Here is a 24,552-nt window from a genome sequence, read left to right as displayed (position 1 = left end):
ACTGCCCATGACATGTCGCCGTCATTAACACACTTCCATCAGCTGATCGGGTAAACTAGTTGCACACCAGTTGATTGGTTTTATAACCTAAAAAACCCAGCGAACGTGCCATTGCACATGTTTTGAGGCATTTAAATGCGTTTCTTAGTATTAGTCACTAGATAATTACGATAAATGATATGATTTTCAAATTGAGAAGTCATTTACACGGTTGTCTTGAGAAAGAGTGCACACTGTAGCGGTCGTCACATTTTTATCACGTGTCATGCCACGCGTCACTTTCGCACTTACATATTTGTTAGAACGTGACAGGCATGGTGACAAATGATAAAGAGCCGACCATATTAGCCCTACTGAAATAAATAGGTAGATTATGTGTTCTTATAAAAATATTGTAAACTCTGTGAATGTACTATTCTTGCAATAAAGGCATTAGGTATATGATTTTTTTAAACATTTTGAACATAATATAAAGGCTGTGATGTGCAAAAGTGGATACTGAACAACACAATAGCCGTTATCGGATATTACAGCGGGGTAAGTTAAATGCTCATATTACGATATTATTAATGTTAATAATGTTAAAGGTGACGTTCAAAAGCTGCGGAATTAACGTCATAATTGCGGGGGACGATTTTTAAATTTCGATCGCTCAATTTCGTGTATTTCGTTCAATAATATCTCCACTACTAGGCATTATAATAGGAATGAAACCGAGTGGTCAATACTATTAGATTCCAAATTTCGCTCGTATTTAAAAAAATAGCATTTCGCCGTTTTCCATCGATTTTCGAGTGACGAAATCAAGGATCGAAATTCAAAAATTGGTTACCGCGAAAATCGTAATTCGCAAATTGCGGGGATCGTTCTCTTTTACTCGAATGAAGGCGTAATTAGAGTGACAAGAGTTAGATGCCCGCAATTTGCGAGCTTCGATTTTTGCGGTTATAGCCCAGGAATGCGGCACGCATGTCACTCATTAGGGTTCCGTACCCGAAGGGCAAAACGGGACCCTATTACTAAGACTTCGCTGTCCGTCCGTCCGTCTGTCACCAGGCTGTATCTCACGAACCGTGATAGCTAGACAGTTGAAATTTTCACAGATGATGTATTTCTGTTGCCGCTATAACAACAAATACTAAAAACAGAATAAAATAAAGATTTAAATGGGGCTCCCATACAAGAAACGTGATTTTTGACCAAAGTTAAGCAACGTCGGGAGTGGTCAGTACTTGGATGGGTGACCGTTTTTTTTTTTGCTTTTTTTATTGTTTTTTTTTGCATTATGGTACGGAACCCTTCGTGCGCGAGTCCGACTTGCACTTGCCCGGTTTTTTTTATTAAGGAAATTGATAGATAGAGTTGGACCAAGAAAGGCTACAGCGATTTTGATAGCCCACGCAGTGCCAGTGTTCTTTTAAATGACAAATTTCTATGAAATTATGACGCATAAATAACACTTGCACTGTGTAGGCTAACAAAATCGCTGCAGACTTTTCTTGGTCTAACTCTAGACAGCGGTAGCAAGGACGCTGCGACAGTAATGCAAGCTGCATTTACATCCGAACGTGATTTAATAAATAAAATAAATAAATAAATATTATAGGACATTTTTACACAAATTGACTAAGCCCCACGGTAAGCTCAAGAAGGCATGTGTTGTGGGTACTCAGACAACGATATATGTAATATATAAATACTTAAATACATAGAAAACAACCATGACTCAGGAACAAATATCTGTATCATCATACAAATATATGCCCTTACCAGGATTCGAACCCGGGACCATCGGCTTCATAGGCAGGGTCACTACCCACTAGGCCAGACCGGTCGTCAAATAATCGGTCGGTCGGTGTAATGTGATAATTACAATTATATCAACAAATGACATTCTGCAATACCTAAGTAAGAATTTAAATTAATTTCATAATTATTTCTACAATCTTCTATAATTACTTGAACAAGTTCGATCATAAATGGTTATAAATTAATTTAATTACTTAGGTATACTATATCGAAAAGGTCGAAACAGGCGATAGATGAGTATTAAAATATGACATTTTGTAATAACTTATTATGTAGACGTAGTAAAGTATTGCCTACAATTTCAATTCAAGGAAATGCCAATGATATGATACAAGGGTACCTACTGTAATAATCAGCACAAAGAGAGTTATTCGGCAGTAAAGGGTCATCATCATAACTTACACAAATTAAATTGAACATGTCATAATAATGGTAACATTCCATTTCTAACCGCAGCTGCACTACCGGTACTGAACGCGTCGCTGTCATTGTCAATTTCCATAGTAAAATTGACGGTAATGCAGCTGCGGTTAGAAATGGAATGTTACCCTAAGGGTGACATTTTCCATTGTGAAGAAAACCTTTTTACATATTAGATATTAGTTGATAAGTTATTTTTTTGAATTCCCCATCGGCACATAAACCTCCTCAAGGTTTCGCCTACGATGGGTCTTGTAGTAAAATTAATTACGGTACAAGTGCGGAAAATAGGAAATTCGCAACGAGTGGTGATAAATAAAAACACAACCGAAGGGAGTGTTTTATATCGACACGAGTTGCGAATTACATATTCGCACGTGTATCGTACAACGTTTTACAGTAGGTAAATACTTATGGCTGTTTAAATTTTCGATATAGGCACGAAAAGTGCTTATTGCCGCACTAGTGCGGGAAAGTAGCGCCATATGGTTACCTACATAATATATGTACTGTAAAAACTGTTAGTTAACTGTGTGTACTGTTAAATTCGAAGTACGAAATTGTCTTGGACTTTTCTGTATTTTCCAAATAGAGTTTTAATAATATTTTATGATTATTGTGTTTCACACGTGACACAATATCAAAAATATCAAACCGCAAACCAACTAAAACGTGACAATTGTTAATGAGACGTTTTTTACTCCATTAAAATTGGTAACATATCCAATTACTGATGACATTAATTACTTATGATCCGTAAGCTTATCCGGCTTTAAAAATAAATCTAATGAGTTTCATGTACGTCATAAGGTTCGTAGTAAACCCTAAATTAGATTTAAGAATACATTTAAGTAAGGTATTCTAACAAAAATCTAAAGTAATTAAAACGTAATGTAGGCACCAGATGTACTGAAAAAGAGTATAATGAAAGTCTGCTAATTTTATGCAGTTAATAGTACTTACGGTCATTATATCCAAAAAACCGACCCTACCCGTGAATAATTAGTTCTTGGATTTTTTTTTCGTAGATCCCTCGGGGGGGTCACTGGGAGTGTAAATTCAAAAAGTAGGCTGAATCAGGCTCCTGCGTATATTCGAAAAATGGTTTTTTTCCAAAAAAACAGTTTTTCTTCAATAACTCGGCCATTTTTGATTTTACAGTAAAACCGTAAGGACAAAAATTGTAGCAAATTTGATTCTCTACAAGTTAGTCCAGTCATTATATCCAAAAAACCGACCCTTCCCGTGAATAATCAGTTGTTGGATTTTTTTTCGTACGTCTCTCGGGGGAATCACTGGGAGTGTAAATTCAAAAAGTAGACTGAAGCAGGGTCCTGTGTATATTCGAAAAACGGTTTTTCTTGAATAACTCGGTCATTTTTGATTTTACAGTAAAACCATGAGGACAAAAATTTTAGAAAATTTGATTCTCTACAAGTTTAGTTTTCACAATTTTTCTTCTAGGATCGATAGTTTGGAAATAAAATTAAAAAAAAGCGACAATTTCAAAATATTTTCATCATCTCGTTTATTTTCAACTTTACGACATAAATGAAGAGGACTAAACTTGTAGAGAATCAAATTCTGAACAATTTTGGCTCCCACCTTTTTTCCCCCAAAATCGATATTTTAGAAATTAAACCTGAAAAACGCGACAAATTCAAAATATTATCATTATCTCCTATGTTCCACGCTTTACGGCATAAATGAAGGGGAAACAAAGTTGTAGAGAATGAAATTCTGAACAATTTTTGTCCTCACGGTTTTACTGTAAAATCAAAAATGACTGAGTTATTCAAGAAAAACCGTTTCGAATATACACAGGACCCTGAATCAGTCTCCTTTTTGAATTTACACTCCCAGTGATTCCCCCGAGGGACGTACGAAAAGAAATCCAAGAACTGATTATTCACGGGAAGGGTCGGTTTATTGGATATAATGACTGGACTAACTTGTAGAGAATCAAATTTCCTACAGTTTTTGTCCTTACGGTTTTACTGTAAAATCAAAAATGGCCGAGTTATTGAAGAAAAACCGTTTTTTTTGGAAAAAAAACATTTTTCGAATATACGCAGAAGCCTGATTCAGCCTACTTTTTGAATTTACACTCCCAGTGACCCCCCCGAGGGACCTACGAAAAAAAAATCCAAGAACTAATTATTCACGGGTCAAAATCTATAATGACTGTACTATAAGTACTTATTAGGGACCGTCCTCGTTGGAAGGTCTGCCATCTTGTGGCCTGAATCGGAAACATATGTGCACATGTACCTACATTGCCAAAGCAAGTGCTACCATCTACCGTTCTCTTCGGTATCGGTTCCTTGTGCATAGTAGGTTTTGCCATCTTGTGGGCTACATCGGAAGCATACCTAAACAAAATAAACGACACATTTACGCCTCGCGCCAAATCTGACGGCTCCTATGCTGCGTCCTATTATATACTGCCGTATTCGAACTTCAAGATATTCACAAGAGACGACACGTACTAGATCAATTCAATTCGGGCAACCAATGTCACTTTTACGTTAGATAGAGTAAGATATCTATTAGATGTGAATTGGATCGCTAAGTCATATCCTGTGGAAATCGTTCAAGAGTATCTCCGAATCGCGCAAATGTCAAATTTGACAGGTTAGATCTTAAACATATCGTTATCGTATCTTGGTGATGTCTAAAAGATATCTAATAGATGTCTATTTCAAAATCCGAATCGGGCCCATAGTTCATGCACGGGGCCTATTAAGAGATCGGAATATTCTTGCCATCTTTGAACTGTCATGAATCATTGTCTAGGAAAAAAACGTTCAGATATCAAATTGTTTCTTTGTTTGCAAAGTGGATGCATTCACGCAACTGCAATTGAAGCTGATCACACACTTTATAAAACAAAGTACCCCGCCGCGTTTGTCTGTTTGTGTGTATGTATGTTCGCGATAAACTCAAAAATGAAAATATACTACTAGACATGCGCAAAATGTATCACTAGTTAGTTTAGTTCAGTAGCTCAACAGATCCATCTATATCAAAAGTATTGGTTTCATTTCTCTCATTCGCGGATATATTGAGTTGAATGAAGAATTTGATAGATAATTTCATTCAATATGAATCACTCAAGTAAATTAATTTATGTATCGAAGGTTGAACATGGCGTCCTTGTCACTCTTTAAGTGAATGAGCAAGTAAATGAACAGGTTTTTAAACTGAACTGCTGAAGTACCTAAAGAACTAAATGAATCCGCGCTGAACTAGTGAATGAAAGAGTGACATCAAGTGAAGTACTCATTTGAATCTTTCATTCGCGAACTACTCATGTCTAAAAACTACAAAAAGAAAAAAATGTGCCCAACAAAAATGTCAGTTTTGTAACGCAATTTCACATACATTTTGTATGGACTATTTCAAAACTGACACCCAAAATTTGTATGTTAAGCTGTGGACACTTTTTTCATTGTCTCGTGATTCTGAGTCTAAAAAATAACCCATTAAGTTCATGGTTTCCGAAAAAAAGTAAATGGTACCTACCTAATTTTCTGAACAGCTTCGTCAAATGACTGCAGGTATTGATTTATAGACTGTGGTTATATGCCTAATTTCTGTAATTTTTGACAGATTTGTCCATGAGACACATCTGCCAGATCCTGATGACATTTTTCTACGTATGATCCTTTTATCATTTTTATCGCGATTTCGTCGCTTTGCAACAGGTAGCTACACGTAGATCCGTCCCACACCAATTAAAGTGACATTCTATTTCCAACTGCAGCTGCAATACTGTTCATTTTCTATGGAAATTGACAATGACAGCGACGGAAACGCCGTAGTAAAATGAACAGTATTGCAGCTGCAGTTGGAAATGGAATGTCACTCTTACGGTGGCTAGCTATAAGCCGCCACCTAGTCGTCGTCATCTGTCCTAATCGTAACAGACGCGTTTTGTTAGAGAGTGAATCTTCTGTACCTAGTACTATTATTTATTCTGTGCTTTTATTACTTATGCCATGTCGTAACCCATGAGTTGAACGAAAATAACTAAATGTCTAGAAAGTTGTCAACCTTCGTTAAGGCTGCGCCAATGTCTGACGGAAAATTTCGCGTCTGTTTTGCTCTGGAAATCCCCTAGCGAGTTAAGTATAGGTCAAGGAATTTACTATTCGATAACAGGATTAATAAATTTAACCTTTATGTCACAAAAGATAAGCATAACGTACAAAATGTAAACATAATTCCACAGTGTGTAGTCAAGTATAAAAGGGTGCCAGATTTGTTATTTTTTGAGTTGAGGTTGTTACTTGTTACCTAAATGTGACGTTATCTAAGGGGTCGATGTAAATACAATGCCGCGCGACGCTGTGCGGCGTAAGAGCCATCGACAATAAGGTCCCTTTTCATAGATAATGCCCGAAATGTTTGTGTTTGTATGTATTGTCGATCTGTTGTAGAATTTAATTTAATTAAAAGTTGGTCAAAAATCATTTATTAAAAGTAGATAATAATATTGATTGTGCCTAAGTGCACAACAGTAGCGCCCGTCTATCGTTTATCTAGGTATACAACATTACTTACTCGACATTACCAATCAACCTCAGTACTTTTTGCACCGAGACTGACTGGAATAACAAGACACGTTCGTACGTTAAATAAATTTTTAAACATGCAGATACGTCTGCGAGCGATATTCCAAATTTTATATTAATGGAAAAAATGGAAAAATTACGCTTCCGGCATCAGGACTTGAACCGGCAAGCTCCGCAAACCGTGCGCTAGCTCTGCCAATTGTACGTTCGTACGTTTCCGTGAAAATACGAAGGAAAATAATTATGCACTCTACATCTGGCGGTCTAGCCAACTTATGCTTCGCGCGCGAGTCCATACTTGAAGTCGCGTGCTTGTTGTTTGTTGTTTTATAGTTGTTGTGTTGTTGTATAGAGTGGCGAGAACGCAAATCATGCTAGACCGTATGTATTGTTTTGGGAACGTGCGAAGTCGGTGGCGCTGATCGTCACAAACACAGGTAATCTTATGGAATGTCCGACATTAATACTAGCGGCAGCCGCTTGAACTAATTTTACTCCATAAGATTTAACGTAGAAATTCCGACAAAATGAGGGCAGCACCAGACGTGCACATAGCGAATAGTCGCACCAAACAAAGTCTGCAGCGGATTTGATAGTTCACGCATTGTAAGTGTTATGTAAACGTCTTAATTTCATAGAAATTTGACGTTTAAAATGACACTTGTACTGCGTGGGCTATCAAAATCGCTGCAGACTTTTTACGGTCTGACTATAATGTGTTTTATTTTCCTCATTTTACACATAAAATTTCAGGGCCACAGATAATACCCATTAGTTAAACCAACAGGATATTACTGTTTGACAGGATGTTAAAGGCGGCACACACACAGCTGGCTATAACCAGTTATTTGCTCAAATAAATTAGTGGTTACATTAACTACGTCATTGCATTGTCATTTGCGGTGATGCAAGTAGGTACAGTCGCCATCAGATATATCGGAGCGTCCGAGGTGTTCACAATATCTGAGCACGCACTCTAACGCCTTGACAATAGAGGCGTGCTCAGATATTTGTGAGCACCTTGGCCGCTCCGATATATCTGATGGTGACTGTACCTAAAGGATGAGTCATGCTACACCGGGCCGTGCCCGGGCCTAGCGGCGCGATTCGGGTAATGAATTAGATATTAACTAGATACGATATAGTAAAGATATGTGACGTCCCACACGGGTAAAGGTACCTTATGGCGGTTGGAGCTTACGCTATTATTAACGTCGCACCAATATTGCAGCGCTATGCGACGTAAGCGCCAGCAGCCATAAGGTACCTTTTGCCGTAGAACGTCACATACCTTGAACCTTGAATCTCTAATTCATTTCCCGAATCGAGCCGTAGGCGTCCGACATGTAATTTTCTATCGGCCCGATTCGGATTATGAAATAGACTTCTATTAGACATCTCTTAGACATCACCAAGATACGATTACGATATGTTTAAGATCTAACCTGTCAAATTTACATTTGCTCGATTCTGGAGATAACTACTCTTGAACGATTTCCACAGGATATGACTTAGAGATCTAATTGACATCTAATAGATATCTTACTCTATCGTAAAAGTGACATTGGTTGCCCGAATTGCGCTGCAAAAGAGAACTAGTTGATATCTAAACTATAACGTATCTAGAATGGATCTAGTACGTGTCGTCTCTTGTGAATATCTTGAAGTTCAAATACGGCAGTGCTGATCGGGGATCACGTGGTACTTTCCTAGGAAACGACCGGCTGGAAGCTCCGGCCCGGCCCCGGCCAGGTCTAGCTTGAGTAATCCTTGTGGGAAATGCGGGTTTTTGCAATATTTACACGAAAATTAAAGTACGTTACGTTTCATTGTTTCGAGATTTTTATGCGACATTTTTATTATGTGCAATGTTTGTACTTATGCAGTTTTAATTCGTATGAACATTTTTAACCACTTTATTACATGAAATTGAAGCAAAACTTAAACAATGATATTACTTACCTGTGTAAAATTTACAAATAATGTGATTTTCATATTGGGAGAGTTTCTGCCAGTAGACTAATATTTACCCCACCATGCAAAAGTACAGAAAAAACCGGGCAAGTGCGAGTCGGACTCGCGCACGAAGGGTTCCGTACCATAATGCAAAAAAAAAAAACAAAAAAAAGCAAAAAAAAACGGTCACCCATCCAAGTACTGACCACTCCCGACGTTGCTTAACTTTGGTCAAAAATCACGTTTGTTGTATGGGAGCCCCATTTAAATCTTTATTTTATTCTGTTTTTAGTATTTGTTGTTATAGCGGCAACAGAAATACATCATCTGTGAAAATTTCAACTGTCTAGCTATCACGGTTCGTGAGATACAGCCTGGTGACAGACAGACGGACGGACGGACGGACAGCGAAGTCTTAGTAATAGGGTCCCGTTTTACCCTTTGGGTACGGAACCCTAAAAATGTGGTCTAATGTGATGATGTGACAAGATAAGCAATGTTACGAGCACCTAAAATCAATGTCGAAATTTGCTTCGTATTTTTCGAATCGTGGAGTCATCTCTAGTAGGTAATTTCAAACAAGTAACAGTCGCGAAGTGACTGTACTCGACTTTTAACTTTATCAGAACGACTGTAGGTTGTTTGTTGCTAAAAACATCTTTAGTTGAACTTTGTATTGCTATTGATGCTAGTTCCAAAAGAGCGTAAGATCGTTAATTAGTGTAAGACATACGACGTTTTAGGAAAAAGTCACCAGTTGATGTCACTCAGTTTTAAAAGGGCATACAAGCACAACCTATTTGTTGATTATATGACTTTATAGTTTTAAAGGCATGTTTAGTGCATTTGGAAACTTTGTAAGCCCGAAGCAATGCGTCATTGGCAGCAGGAAATTGAATTAATTGGAAAAGTTTTTCAACTTAAGAGATTAAGAGTTTAAAACTGCAGTGCAGTGTTGCAATCTGTTACTTATGAACTTGGACGGTTTGGAGGGTGTTTGCAGCTCTGATTCATTCAGTTTTTGCAATAAACAAGTTTACAGCATATATGGCTCGACTTTCCCGCACTAGTGCGAGAAAGAGCACTTTCCGTGAGTATGTCAAAAGTTTAAAAGGCCATCGTACTGTAAAACGTTGTACGATACACGTGCGAATAGGTAATGCAGTTTGATTCTTTTTATAAGTAAAGGAATATGCGCCTTCTTTAGGTAAAATGAGCCAATTTAAGGATTTAAGGTAGTTTCCCTCCAGAGGGCCTGACTTATTTTTCCACACTGTATATGTATAGATAGACGAAGCTCTATAAATATTTTTAACTGACAAATAGGTATCCAAAGTTATCCCCCCTCCATAAATGGGGCAGTGGGCACAGAAGAAATAATAGTACTACCGTACAGAAAGGACACTTCCTACAAACCCGAAGTTTGACAGTTATTCAGGGTCGAATCATGCTATCCCTTTCTAATATATGGCACTATCCCTTCCGGCTATTTAGGGTTGTCAAAATTCAAATGATTATCTTATCTGTGGCCGTGCACAAGGAAGTCAAGTGGTGCCAACCCTAATAATTGCTCGGAGCAATGCTGAGCCGAACGGAGCCGAGTTCGACCGAAGTCAGGAGTGTCTCCCCACTGAATATACTATTGTATATTTAAAGCTGTATAGCTCAAGAATAAAACCGGGCAAGTGCGAGTCGGACTCGCACACGAAGGGTTCCGTACCATAATGCAAAAAAAAAACAAGAAAAAAGCAAAAAAAAAACGGTCACCCATCCAAGTACTGACCGCTCCCGACGTTGCTTAACTTTGGTCAAAAATCACGTTTGTTGTATGGGAGCCCCATTTAAATCTTTATTTTATTCTGTTTTTAGTATTTGTTCTTATAACGGCAACAGAAATACATCATCTGTGAAAATTTCAACTGTCTAGCTATCACGGTTCGTGAGATACAGCCTGGTGACAGACAGACGGACAGACGGACGGACGGACGGACGGACAGCGAAGTCTTAGTAATTGGGTCCCGTTTTACCCTTTGGGTACGGAATCCTAAAAACGGAAACAAGACGGAATGGTATCCCGACGGCTCTTGAGTCCTTGGATATTGGAGTGATCAAAAGGATCTTGCGGCCATTGAGATCGAGGCCGGCGGCTCACACAAACGAATTTACCCCAGAAATTACAGACAGACAGAGATAGGGTCGCGTAAAACAAACTTTTTTTACCGTCGCCAATTGCCTGCAACACCAATAGAGAGGATACAAAAAATGTTGGCACCAATGAGCTCAGAGATAGGCAGAGGTATACTCGACGTCGACATTTAAGTTACTTAGTTTAGGTATTGATGTAAAATAATGTTTAGTTACAATTTTGCTTACAAGATTCTATTTTTTATGTTTTTACTTAAACCATGATTGTACATTTATAACATTTAAGTAACTATTTAAGCGTATTAGGATTGTTGTAATTTTAGGATATTTTTCAATGAAATAAATTTTATCTTATCTTGTTTCCATCTTCACCACTATTTCTTGGCAGTCTTCAATTGTGCGTTTCTCTAAGAAACTTCCTGCCTCGCACAGCTAAACTGTGGAATACACTGTCGCTCACTAGACACACCATTAAATCTTTAAGAGAATACCATACTCCCGTCTTAAAGGCTGGCAACGCCCTCACAACCCCTCTGGTGTTGCACAATATCCATAAGCAACGGTGATTGTTTACAGACGATTCGCCTGCTCGTATGCCTCCTATTTCATAAAAAATAGAATAATACAAAAGCTTGAAAAATATTATTAAAATATTTCTAAGACCTTTGTATGGCAGCCGTACAAATGAAGGCTTCCCTTAATGGTACTTTTACTCGTCCCCGGTGTATTCTACAAAAAGAAATGACCTACTTACATAAGATTCTGTCAAGAAATCACAGCGGTACGATACCTACCGATCTGTTAGTGTCAATAGTAATGTATTTTGGTTGAAGAAATGACACAATTATAAGCATTGGGCCCGATTCGGATTTTGAAATAGACATCTATTAGATATCTATTAGACGTCACCAAGATACGATAACGATATGTTTAAGATCTAACCTGTCAAATTTGACATTTGCGCGATTCTGGAGATAGGTACCTACTCTTGAACGATTTCCACAGGATATGACTTAGAGATCCAATTCACATCTAATAGATATCTTACTCTATCTAACGTAAAAGTGACGTTGGTTGCCTGAATTGCGCTGCAAAAGAGAACTAAGTATAACGTATCTAGAATGAATCTAGTGTCGTCTCTTGTGAATATCTTGAAGTTCGAATACGGCAGATTATCGGCTCGGAAATGTTCATATTTGTCATGTTATTTCAGTCAACCTGAATGCTCTTGAACTGAGACAGACTGAAATAGCAAGAAGTTCATACGTTTCCGTGAAAACACGATGGACAATAATTATCATACGTGTGTGACTATTAACCGTATAGCGTATGCGGCCTTCGAAGAGTAACATGTTATTGCAGGTGACTGTACCTACGCATTTACGCCGTTTTACTATTGTCGATATAGTAATCTTGGATAGGCCCCCAGAGGTCCCAAACCGGTTCAGTTTCCGGCGAATTTAATGTTAAGGGCGCCCGGAGCTTACTTAATGCCTAGGTAATTGCAGGTATCTAGGGCGGGGTACAGACTAGATAAGGCTGTGGTTCTAGACTTTGCATAAACTTGGCAGTAAGAATTAGAGATGCAACGGATAGTTGTTTGGCCTTGTTTGGAGTGCGCGTGCAAGTCAATGGAATAATGAAATTGTTTTGAAATAATAAACAAGTACGATTATGACCGTGTCTGTTTCTTAAATCAAATTTGTTTACTCCGAAATCAAGCAATGTTACTATCCGGTATCTGGCCGGATAGTAAAATATTGGCTGGATAGGCCGGATACTGGATAGTAACCGGATATCCGTTGCATCTCTAGTAAGAATGCAAACATATCTATATAAGCTCCATACTTGACGTAACACTTGACATGTAAACTGTAATCTTAGCGTGGTCCGGGCCCCGTAGTCGACATGCCAATTGCTATCGCTCCATAGCGAACGAAACGTAACTGTCACTGTCACAATATGGAAGAGCGATAGAGAGACACAAAGCGATTTGATGGTGAAGCGCAAGCGATTGTCACCTTGGCTAGGCCTCCAGATATCGTTTTGATGTTAGGTGCACGTTTAAATTGGCCGGACGATTTTAATTTTGCGAGTGAGGATCATCGTAACATCAATATCAAATCCTTAGCAAATTTTAAAATCAGAATTTCACTTCAGGCGTTACTTAGGTAGTAGGTACCTAAATTTGCCTGGTTTTAAGACTTCTAAGATGATCACAAAAAACTCATCAACATATTCGAATTTATTACTTAAAGACTTCCTTTATAAAGCTGTTATAAAGGTTATTTACCCTCATATAATATTGACGTCAACATCTAAAATACGTCAGTTTACAAATCTGGTTCCAAGTTGACCGTTGACCGACAGAAACTTAGTTATGACGCAGTTTGAGGACACTGCCACAAGGATATTAAAGTCAATGCTATTGAAGAGTTAGGTAATCAGAAGGCCACCACGTTTGGTCTAAGAGCTAGCCACGGCAATAGGTATGCAATTTATACACGCTGTAACATGAGGAAACCGAATAATTTTAACCACGCATTTCTGAGGTCAAAAGAAGAAAAAAGTAAGTATAGGTTAATTTCGCCAAAACAAACATTTTTCGTTTTGTTTTTTCAATTTTTTTTTATGTATTTGTACATAAAAATTCAATGTTATTGGTAAACTTGTTACTTAAATTAGATTTTTACAGTTTTTTTCGTATTAACCTACTTTTTACAAAGTGTTATTTGTCACTTTTTGACATCTATCAATAAGGATATTTAGACTACGTATTAATAGCAGCATTATCACCACACCATCAAAAAGGCCTTTTACACTATGTAACAATAAAAACTTGTTTTTTTTTTAAATTAATATTATTATATCTCTGAAACTAGGCGAATTTCATAAAAGTTTATAGGACATTTTTGTCTCTAAATATGATCAGGAATACGCTGTTAAAATTATTCGGTTTCCTCATGTTACACCGTGTATAGCAACGAAATCCCTCTAGTTAGTATGCGATACTATCATTATTAATTCATCCGGGCGCCTGGCAGCTGTTTAGCGGTAGGTGTGGGAGTGAATGGGCAACAAAGTGGTTGAAAAAGCAATTGAAGGTGTGCAATTTATAGAGCTCTGTGTTTGGTGTGATATAATAGATAATTATGTATTTAATTCAAATATAAAGATGCCAGGCGTTTTATTTAGGGGAAAAGTAATGCCAGGTGATGAAAATACACAATCACTTGTGCGCCTGCAGGAAGATTTTTCACCCGACTCACAAGTGCTTTACGCATAGTGTCTTATATATCTCCACTCTCGCACCCACCGCTGAACAGCTGCCAGGCGCCCGAATTAATTAATAATGATAGTATGGCACACTAACTAGAGAGATTTCGTTGCTCTATAAATTGCATACCTATTTCCGTGGCTAGCTCTCCGGCTAGTTCGACTTGTTGCCTCCCTGTCACACTTCCGTACAAATTTACAAGTGCGACAGATAGGCAACACGTCGAACACGTAGGCCCTCAGAGTCTGTCTACGCTATTTTTGCACTGACTTAAATATAACAAAATGAGGAGTGTCACTATAAACGTCATATCTTCATATAAATTTGACATTAATGATGACCTTATTACAAAATACAAATATATATCTTTATTTTATTTCGCTATAAAATGTGGTACCAAACATAGAGTATTCTAGGTCCATGGTCCATGGTACCTACCAAATATGTTATAAAAAATATACCTTGGTCACTTACTCGTACATTCTACCAGAAACTGTAATACAATATTCTAGAAAGTACCTAAATGTTAATTAAAAAGCATAGTACGAAGTACCTAAATGTTAATTAAAAAGCATATTTAGAGTACTTAAATCTAAGAATGTAGTGCCTTTTTAAAGAAAATGAAACCACTGGTACTTATTATCCTGCCGTAATATCAGCCTAATGAGCAGAAAAACAACAGGTAAAAACAACAGTAACAACGCAGCCTAACTCTTAATACGTCACCTTAAGGTCTACTTTTGAATGAACCGTTTGCCGTTTTTCAGAAAACCGAGTGCTCGTAAACTGTGGAAAAGTGACTTTGACTTTGAGGCGTGAAAACTTCGACACTTTGCAGATACTTAACACTAAGAAATAGGTTAAGATTAGTGATGTACCGACTATTGATTTGGCCGACTAGCCGACTAATCGGCGCTCGGATGGCCGATTAGTCGGCCGACTAGTCGGCTAGCCGGCCAGATCATTAGTTTCGTCTAAGTTCGGTACAGATGCACTTAAAAAACCGGACAAGTGCGAGTCGGACTCGCCCACCGAGGGTTCCGTACTTTTAGTATTTGTTGTTATAGCGGCAACAGAAATATATCATCTGTGAAAATTTCAACTGTCAGCTAGACAATCACGGTTCATGAGATACAGCCTGGTGACAGACAGACGGACAGACGGATAGTGGAGTCTTTGTAATAGGGTCCCGTTTTTACCCTTTGGGTACGGAACCCTAAAAACAATCGTTTTACCCCTTTCGTCGCGCTATTCATCATATCATATTATAGTAACGCTAAAAAAATAAAATAAATAAAAAAATCCTAAGGCTTTATTTCATACGAAAACCGGACAATCGTACACAAGAAAGCCACCACACGGTCGATAATTCGAACAAAAGTTTTCGTAAGCACCCTAAATAGGAATTTGGGTACAATAAGTAGGTGAAAATTTTATAGTAGATATTTGCTGTTTATTTCTTTTTGCCCTGTTTTTCTGTCAGTTATAAAATGCCGACTAATCGGCCATTTTTGCTGACTAGTCGCCGACTAATCGCCGACTACAAATGAGGCCGGATAGTCGGCTTTCCCGACTAGTCGGTACATCCCTAGTTTAGATGTTTTTAAGTCACCCGAAGCGAGGTATACTGAAAAACGGAAACGGCAAGCCTATTAAGAGCGTTTTGGCACTGTCCGATTCGATATCGCTTGATGCAGTAATAATTAAAAAAGTAGGTACTTGTACCTAAAACTCCAGTCCTATGAGATACGCAAAATTAAAAATATAAAAAATCGGGTCACTCAAGAAGTCGAACGATAATCAAGTAAAATTAAGTGAGTGACCCGATATATTTTTAAATTAGTGTCCAGATAATTTCGAACGCGTCGCCCGCTTACTTACTTGCTGTACTTGAAACTGGAGCCCAATTCAAATGTACATTTTGATATCTAAATGTTGCTATTGAGTTATATATTCATTCGCGCATGACTTTCGTTCGCTCTTGTCCATACGTACTTATGTATAGGTGCGAGTGAGTCGCACGGACAAATTATAATAAAATGACGTCATTTTGATGTTAAAATGTAATTCGAATTGGCCTGCAATGATCAAAGGCAGTGTCGACAGTCTTGCGGTTTTGTACCATGTCAGTGATTAGACGAAACCGCTACAGCTCAATAGACTAGGAATCCTCTAGACCGAGTTTAGAGCAATTATTTCATGCAACCGATGATGCCAAAAATGCGGGTGTGTGCGGGACGAGGTGAGCGAATTCCCGTGCCGTGATTGGTAGTTCAAAGACACAGACGTCACACAAAGACACTTTCGACTCGAACATGGAGTAAAATTACCGTATGCGTGGCAGACGGCGCGACTATGCTCAGTCTGGAGGATGTTTTGTCTGTATACAGCTCAATGCTTTATCGAGATTAACCTAGTTTTACCTGATTTACCTCAATTTTCGTTACAAGACTAAACCATGTATGCCCATTATTGTTGCGACTCACTGAAAAAACTCTGTCTTCCTCATTTTAATGAGTAGGCACACGCCTGTATCCAAAAGGAATTTAGTCGAAAAATTTGTTCCTACTTCCGAGAATACGTGGTTGATAAAATAAATACCCACTGAGTTAGCAAATTACCTATTTAAATAAAACCTACGAGATTATGCTCAATATTTCTAGCGATAATCGGCATAATTACGTGAGTGACCCGATACTAATGTAAAAAAAAAAACATTATGATCTCTTCATACCCATACTAGTTACTTATTTTGTTGCAATGAATATCAACAATAATTCAATAATCAAATAAATAAGGTACCTAAATATAAGATGAATAAATGTATAAAAAATATGTATGTATTCTAATTATACGAACTCGATTAGTAAGTATGTAAAATGTTATCCACCAAAAGCCAAAACTAGCAATTTGCTCTTGACCTAAAATGCTTACAAAAACAAATCCTCATAAATAATTAATACCGCTACCCTTTCATTACAGAAAATAACTAACAAGTACAGTAATTAGTAATTACTAGTTCTGAAGTTGATCAAATAATTAAAGTGGGGAAGGATGAGCCTAATGAAAGACTCGCAGAATTCAATACCATTGAAATTACACTATGTTTTTAAGAGTATTTGACAGTAAAACCAACAGCCCTGTTATGACGGTCGCGCTTTTTAGTCTCGAAGGAATGGAGATGGAACGAACAAGGAATTGGGTTTCTTTACTACCAATTTTGTAGTCTTCGTACCTTGTCACAATGGCAATAATATGAGATCCCTAGCGGCTACATTTTGATTGTTCTGCGTGCACTAACCTGCAGTTTGGTCTTCGGCCTCGCGGCCCCTCACCTGTGAGACGCTTCGGGCCTTAGGCCTTTTTCGGTGTAGGGTGAGAGGCTATTTGTTTGTGCAAACGAATTTGTTCCTAATTACCTGTAGAACGGATCCACCGAAATAAGTAATTATAGTTTTATGTAAGTATAGTACATAAGCAATGGTTCTTAGATATGTTTTATCTCACCAGATGACGCTGTTATAAGTTCTAAAGGATCAATACCCAATTTTTTTAACCAATTTAAATTAATTATTTTACATTTAAAGTGGGTTCGATCCTTTTCCTTAAATTACATTTTTATATCGTCTGTCATCAACTCATCATAGTCACTTTAGTCATCACTCAATTTATGAAGTTGGTGAGTGAAAAAGTGATTCATGACACGACAGACGATAGAAGCGCAGCCATCTTATCAGTTGAGTGCTAGTACAAGGACATTACTGTATAATAACAAGTGGTATAATCTCACAGACTAATTACAATCACTAATGAACTAATGAGTAGCTAGACTATCCCGCGACGGTATAGTTTCAATATTTTGTAGACACTGAAGGTCGATCATGTCAAATCGAGACTAAGAGATTTGATAGTTTTTTAGACTATGACTCTTGCGTTGAACTGTGTACCTACCTAATATCTTTTGCCCGCATCATTTGAATCACCATTTTGTTTTCGAATCAGGCTATAATTATTTCACCTCATACAACCCCCACATTGTCATTTAGTGTGCCACATCTGAGGGCCCGATTCGGATTTTGAAATAGACATTTATTCGAATCTAATATCTAAAAGATATCTAATAATTAGATAACGATTTGTTTAAGATCTAACCTGTCAAATTTGACATTTACTCTTGAACGATTTAGAGATACTATTGAACGATTTCCACAGGATATGACTTAGAGATCCAATTCACATCTAATAGATATCTTACTCTATCTAACGTAAAAGTGACATTGGTTGCCCGAATTGCGCTGCAAAAGAGAACTATACGGTTACCATCAGTTTGTCACTGACATAAACGCCGTCGAGAACGTAATTTACTTTCTATTCATCCCGTTTGCACTAATATGCGAGTGCGAGCGAGATGTATAGAAAGTAAATTACGTTCTCGACGGCGTTTATGACAGTGACAAACTGATGGTAACCGTACTAGTTGATATCTAAACTATAACGTAGGTATCTAATAGAATGGATCTAGTACGTGTAATCTCTTGTGAATATCTTGAAGTTCGAATACGGCAGTATACCTAATATTTCACCTCATACAACCCTCCACAATTGTCAGTTAGTCTGCCACATCTGAGTCTTATTGATTGTGTGTGGCCTGCATAAATACTTAGACATCTTTGCAGTAAAACTAAGCCGTAATTTTTTTCGTCTGACATGAAATCTCGACTTCATTTTCATTTGCCACAAGGTGAAAAATTAGCAGATTTATATTGCGCTGGCGCTGGTAATGTAAATAATATATTTTCTCCCGAGGATAAAGTGCGTTAGTAAACATTACTAAAATGGCGTAGCGGTTAAAATGCCTGTAGATTTTCCAGAGTCATTTCTAAACGACAGTACTTACTTACGTAATGTCACATTTGCCGTCACGATCATGCGTACGTAAGCTAAATTTTTTGTTAAAGTGACGTAAATGTAATGTTGAATGTTATTTGCAAAATGGTGATGAGATCATTTTAGCCGTAAAGTATACAGTAGGTACTAAAAACTTTGTATCTATGCGTTTGCTAAATTGTTTAGATGTTCGAATGGCAAAGCAACTTTTTTCCGCATACCAGACATTGCTATTGAGAAATCTATTCATTGTTTATCATTGTCACATTCTCTTGAAAATATTCCTAATTCTGAGTTTGGAATTCCAAAATCTGTAGTATGGGGTATACGTTTACGTATATTAAATTAGCAGAAATGGCATCAGAATGCTTATGTTTGGATATGTTTAAACTGTGATTGGATTTATATAAACAGATTCTCACTTTATATTTTATGGTTTACTAAAAAACCATAAACAGTATTGATCCTATAACTTTTAATTCAAATCAATGTTTTTATTTCATGTCAAATAAAAACATTGATTCGCGCAATATATAAAACTCCCGCAAGACTCGAATGTTAAAATTCACGAGTCACTCACGTAGTTAGTGACTCGTGAATTTTGTGTCTGTGCACATAGCTTCGCTATTTTCGTCCGTGTGTACAGGCTCGCGGCAGGCTTGTTCCTCAGAACGGTTCGAAACAATGCTGAGAGATTATACTTACATTGAAATAAATAAATAAATAATTTATATAATAGTAGTGTGACTGCTTAAAAGCTTAGTTGTACAACGAGAGATAATATAAAATTACGTGAGTGACTCGTTTTAAAATAATTTCCAAAGTCTACACCTATCCTATACACACAACACAAATGTGTACTAACGTAAATATTAACTGTATATATAGGTAATCATACTAGTCAAGTATCTTATGTTGAAGACAAAGGAATTCCTTCCCTTGATTCGAAATTTCGTGTAGTTTCGTTAACATTCCTCCTTTGATTCACCAATTGTCTTTTCGTTGCCAATAACTAAGCCTATACCTATGGTATGTTGACGTATAGGTATCTAAGCTTATACATATAGGTATCCATACTAATCCATAGTAATATTATAAAGGCGAAAGTGTCTGTCTGTCTGTTACCTCTTCACGTTTAAGCCGCTAAACCGATTTAGTTGAAATTAGGTATAGAGAGTTTGAGTCCCGGGGAAGGACAGGATAGTTTTTTTGTCGGAAATCATCCCTGAAGAGAGTGTAAAGGGGGGGGGGGGGGTGGAATGAAAGAGTAAATGCATTGCCTAATAATTAAAGTAAGCAATGCGCGAATTGAATGATTGCTATTAGCATTATCCAGGCGCTATATCTATTTTAGCTGCTGTCACTAACTCTACGCAGACGAAGTCGCGGGCAAAAGCTAGTATATAAGTATATATGCTTTGGTAAGAGAAAATGGAGGATTCAAAAGATGTGTAGATTAATTAAAAAAGAAGGTCCTCGTGTATTTGAGATCTTGAGCGACTTCAAGTATGCACTCGAGCGCGAGAAAGCAACTCATGCTAGACGGTCTGTAATACTGATACAGTTAGACCAAAAAAAATCTGCAGCAATTTTTAAATTATGACGTATTCGTATCGTATTATTGACGTATTATACGTATATTGACGTTCAATTCTGGAATCTTTCACTTACCCGATCAATATAACAACAATTATAACAACTTTTAGCGCGAGGGGCTTAAACAACAACTTTGCCCCCTTTTACAAACTATTGTCACCTCGGCGTAGCATGATGCAGCTAAGAGCGCCAATTAGCTCAGATATGAATTGCGCAAAGCCTGCAACGATGTCAAGGTGAAGCTATCACAGCGAAGGGCGCGGGCTCAGTGTCAGCGGTTCATTGAGCCGAAACGAGCATACTACATCCCAAGCGGCGGTGGACTGATACTGTGCAGGTGGTGTGTATGTGTAGTCCCATTATAAATTGTTCAAAGCCCGCAGACATGTTAAGGTGAAGCCATCAATAGCGAAGGGCGCGGGCTCAGTGTCAGCGATTCATTGAGCTGACCGTCCATCACCATCATCTGATGATGCCAAGGAACTGCTTAACATTTATTTTTCCTCATTGTTAAATAACATTTAACAAGTACCTTTAAGTAACCTTTAATATATAGTTCATCCATTCAGTATCCAGTTGTAGTTAGTCCATCTTTTGTACCATATTTTAGGCAAAATAAAGATATTTGAGCTGATTTGATTTGATTTAAATTAAGGTAGTTATAGACATGTATATTTTGTATTACGGAGATGGCTTGGCGCATTGCTAAAACTCCCAGATTAAATAAATGAAAAAAAGGCTCAATAAGACTTGTTTCGATTGGGTCGAGTTTCAATCGAGATTGTGTAAAGTGTGTAAAGTCGGCATTAAGATGAAGCCATAGTAATGTATGTATGTATGTCACTTTATTGCACATAAACAGGTTTAAATAAAAAGGACAAAACAAAACAAAAGTAAAAATGTTAATGTTTTTTCGTTCGAATCACTTTCAACGCTTTCACAGAGGACACACCCTAACTCATTACATTCACGGGCAGCCGGTTGTCTTCCCCAAACGAGTCTGATTAACCACTTCCATATGCGAATCGCTTATCAATAATTATTGACAGTAATTTTACGTAATCCTTAATCGGACAGTGGCTCGTTGGTCCAAGGATCACTGGTCTAGCATGAGTTGCAATCACACTTAAAAGTGTACCATTTTTTTAGGGTTCCGTACCCAAAGGGTAAAACGGGACCCTATTACTAAGAGTTCGCTGTCTGTCCGTCCGTCCGTCCGTCCGTCCGTCCGTCCGTCCGTCCGTCTGTCACCAGGCTGTATCTCACGAACCGTGATAGCTAGACAGTTGAAATTTTCACAGATGATGTATTTCTGTTGCCGCTATAACAACAAATACTAAAAACAGAATAAAATAAAGATTTAAATGGGGCTCCCATACAACAAACGTGATTTTTGACCAAAGTTAAGCAACGTCGGGAGTGGTCAGTACTTGGATGGGTGACCGTTTTTTTTTTCTCTTTATTTTTGTTTTTTTTTTTTGCATTATGGTACGGAACCCTTCGTGCGCGAGTCCGACTCGCACTTGCCCGGTTTTTTTTCGAATCTCCATCAATTTTGTACTGCATATCCTGTACGATAAATATGTCCATTTTGTGATTTGTGTTTTGTACAATAAAGAGTTTATACATACATACATAATTATAACACTTTAAACTCTCGCGTTTTGTACACATATTTAATTATATTTTATGTATTTAAGATGAAATTATATCGCGGTAGACCCGTTTGTGTAATTAAATATACATACATACAAATTTTTGGGTTTCAGTTGGGGTCGCGGCTATTGTGGCATTTTTTCGCATTATGGCGGCAATGAGACACAGAAATAATAAGCTATGTATTAAAAGTTTTGTATGTTAAACTTCTATTCGATCTTATTACTAAGTAAGTACCTAAAAACTTTTAGCAACGAAAACATAAATGTTTATGCCAAATTTCTGCTTAATTCAGAATGTCGTTACTTTCAACGACCTTTAAAAGATACCTCAAAAATTTGCTAAAGATACGATAGGTACCTATGGATCGGATTAGTCATATCTTCAAACAAAAACGTTTGACACTGACAAATCCGATCCATATCGTACTCGTATCTTCAGCAAATTTCTGACGTATCTTAAAGTTCGAATCATGCCATAGGTATAAGTCTGTGAAATGCGTCATCGGTTTACGTGTTTTATACTTTTGTGAATATTTTAATAAACAGGTTTTAAAACACGTGTCTGCTTAATACATTTTATGATTCGATTTTACGACTGTGGATCACCTTGGTAGATAAATTACTCTTTCGGCGAAATTGGTTTTTATTAGGGATGTACCGACTAGCCGCCGACTAGTCGGGAAAGCCGACTTTCTGGCCACATTTGTAGTCGGCGATTAGTCGGCGACTAGTCGGCAAAAATGGCCGATTAGTCGGCACTTTATAAGTGACAGAAAAATAGGGCAAAATAAATAATCCGCAAATATTTACCATAAGCTATTCACATATTTTACCCAAATTCCTATTTAGGTTGCGTACGAAAACTTTTGTCGAATTATTGACCGTGTGATCGCTTTCTTGTCTGATTTGTGGTATAAAATATAGCCTTAGGATTATCCTATTTTTCATCGTTACTATTTATACCTAATTATAATGAATAATTATTATAGGTATAAAAAGGGATAAAACGATTGTTTTTAAGTGCATCCGAACTTATACGAAATTAATGATCTGGCCGACTAGCTGACTAGTCGGCCGACTAATCGGCCATCCGAGCGCCGATTAGTCGGCTAGTCGGCCAAATCAATAGTCGGTACATCACTAGTTTTTATCCAGTCACATTAAAATGCAGGCCTATTATGGTTGGCTTTATCCACGTGACAAAACATCCGTCGCTTTTTAACAGAGAAAGTTTTATCACGTTGTCACATAGACAAGTACGACCATCATATCCGTGCTGTAGGGCTAAGATGGTCGGTTTTTTATCATCTGAGGGTCTACCGTGAACACCGAAGTTCGCAAATTGCGGGCATCTTTCTCTGTCACTCTTTAATTTAACTCTTAGCACTTCGCATAGCTACTTCCGCAGCTGACTGTACCTACTTGAGTGACACGAGTAATATTGCTGATCCTACTCTGTTCATCCACGAGTTTAATAAAAGGCGGATTTAGTCATGACTTAACTCTAGATATTAATGGGCCCCAGAGTCTAATAAAACGCTTTGTCACAAGTTTTGCAAATTTTTATGTGACTGAAATAAATTTTAAGTGTCATTGATACGGCCTCTAACGGCCTCCTAGCCTAGTCGGTAGTGACCCTGCCTACGAAGCAGGAGGTCCCGGGTTCGAATCCTGGTAAGGGCATTTATTTGTGTGTTCATCACAAATATTTGTTCCCGAATTATGGATGTTTTCTATGTATATAAGTATTTATATATATGGTGTATATTATATATATCGTCGTCTAGTACCCACAACACAAGCCTTATTGAGCTTACTGTGGGTCGATCTGTGTAAAAATTGTCCTATAATATTTATTTATTTATTTTATTGATGTCAATGAGGTTTGTATACTGTATGTGCTAGTGGTGCCACCTACGCAGAGCTTTGCCTAATATTCCCTATTCTAACAAAGGTTTCTTTTTGCAGCACCATGCCAGCTTACGACAACGCTGGCGCCACCATCTCCCTCGAGGATGTCAGGGACCCAGAAGCTGGCACCGACGACTACGAGGTACGTTTAAATAAACTAATGCCAAGAGAGCGTACCTGGGAAGACCGACTGGTGGCCACCCGGTATACTGGTGTATAGGTCGCCAGAGGACCCCAGAGGGCCTACTGCGAACCACTCTCTGTCACACTTTTAAATTCGTACGTATAAGTGTGACAGGGAGGCGAAACGTCGGCG

At 37.7% G+C, this 24,552-nt stretch overlaps 1 protein-coding gene across 1 annotated transcript in view; it reads left to right on the top strand.

The window, feature by feature from the left end:
- LOC134675262 (ABC transporter G family member 20) overlaps nt 1–24,552 on the top strand; it is a 121,463-nt gene that overhangs the window by 44,414 nt on the left and 52,497 nt on the right. Inside the window, exon 3 of the mRNA XM_063533482.1 lies at nt 24,294–24,378. Coding sequence (XP_063389552.1) covers nt 24,298–24,378 — 81 coding nt within the window. The 5' untranslated portion in view covers nt 24,294–24,297. The remainder of the gene's footprint in view (nt 1–24,293; nt 24,379–24,552) is intronic.

Source organism: Cydia fagiglandana, chromosome 21 (assembly GCF_963556715.1).
Source record: "Cydia fagiglandana chromosome 21, ilCydFagi1.1, whole genome shotgun sequence".
Lineage (NCBI taxonomy): Eukaryota > Metazoa > Arthropoda > Insecta > Lepidoptera > Tortricidae > Cydia > Cydia fagiglandana.
This window is presented reverse-complemented; position numbering and strand designations above follow the sequence as displayed.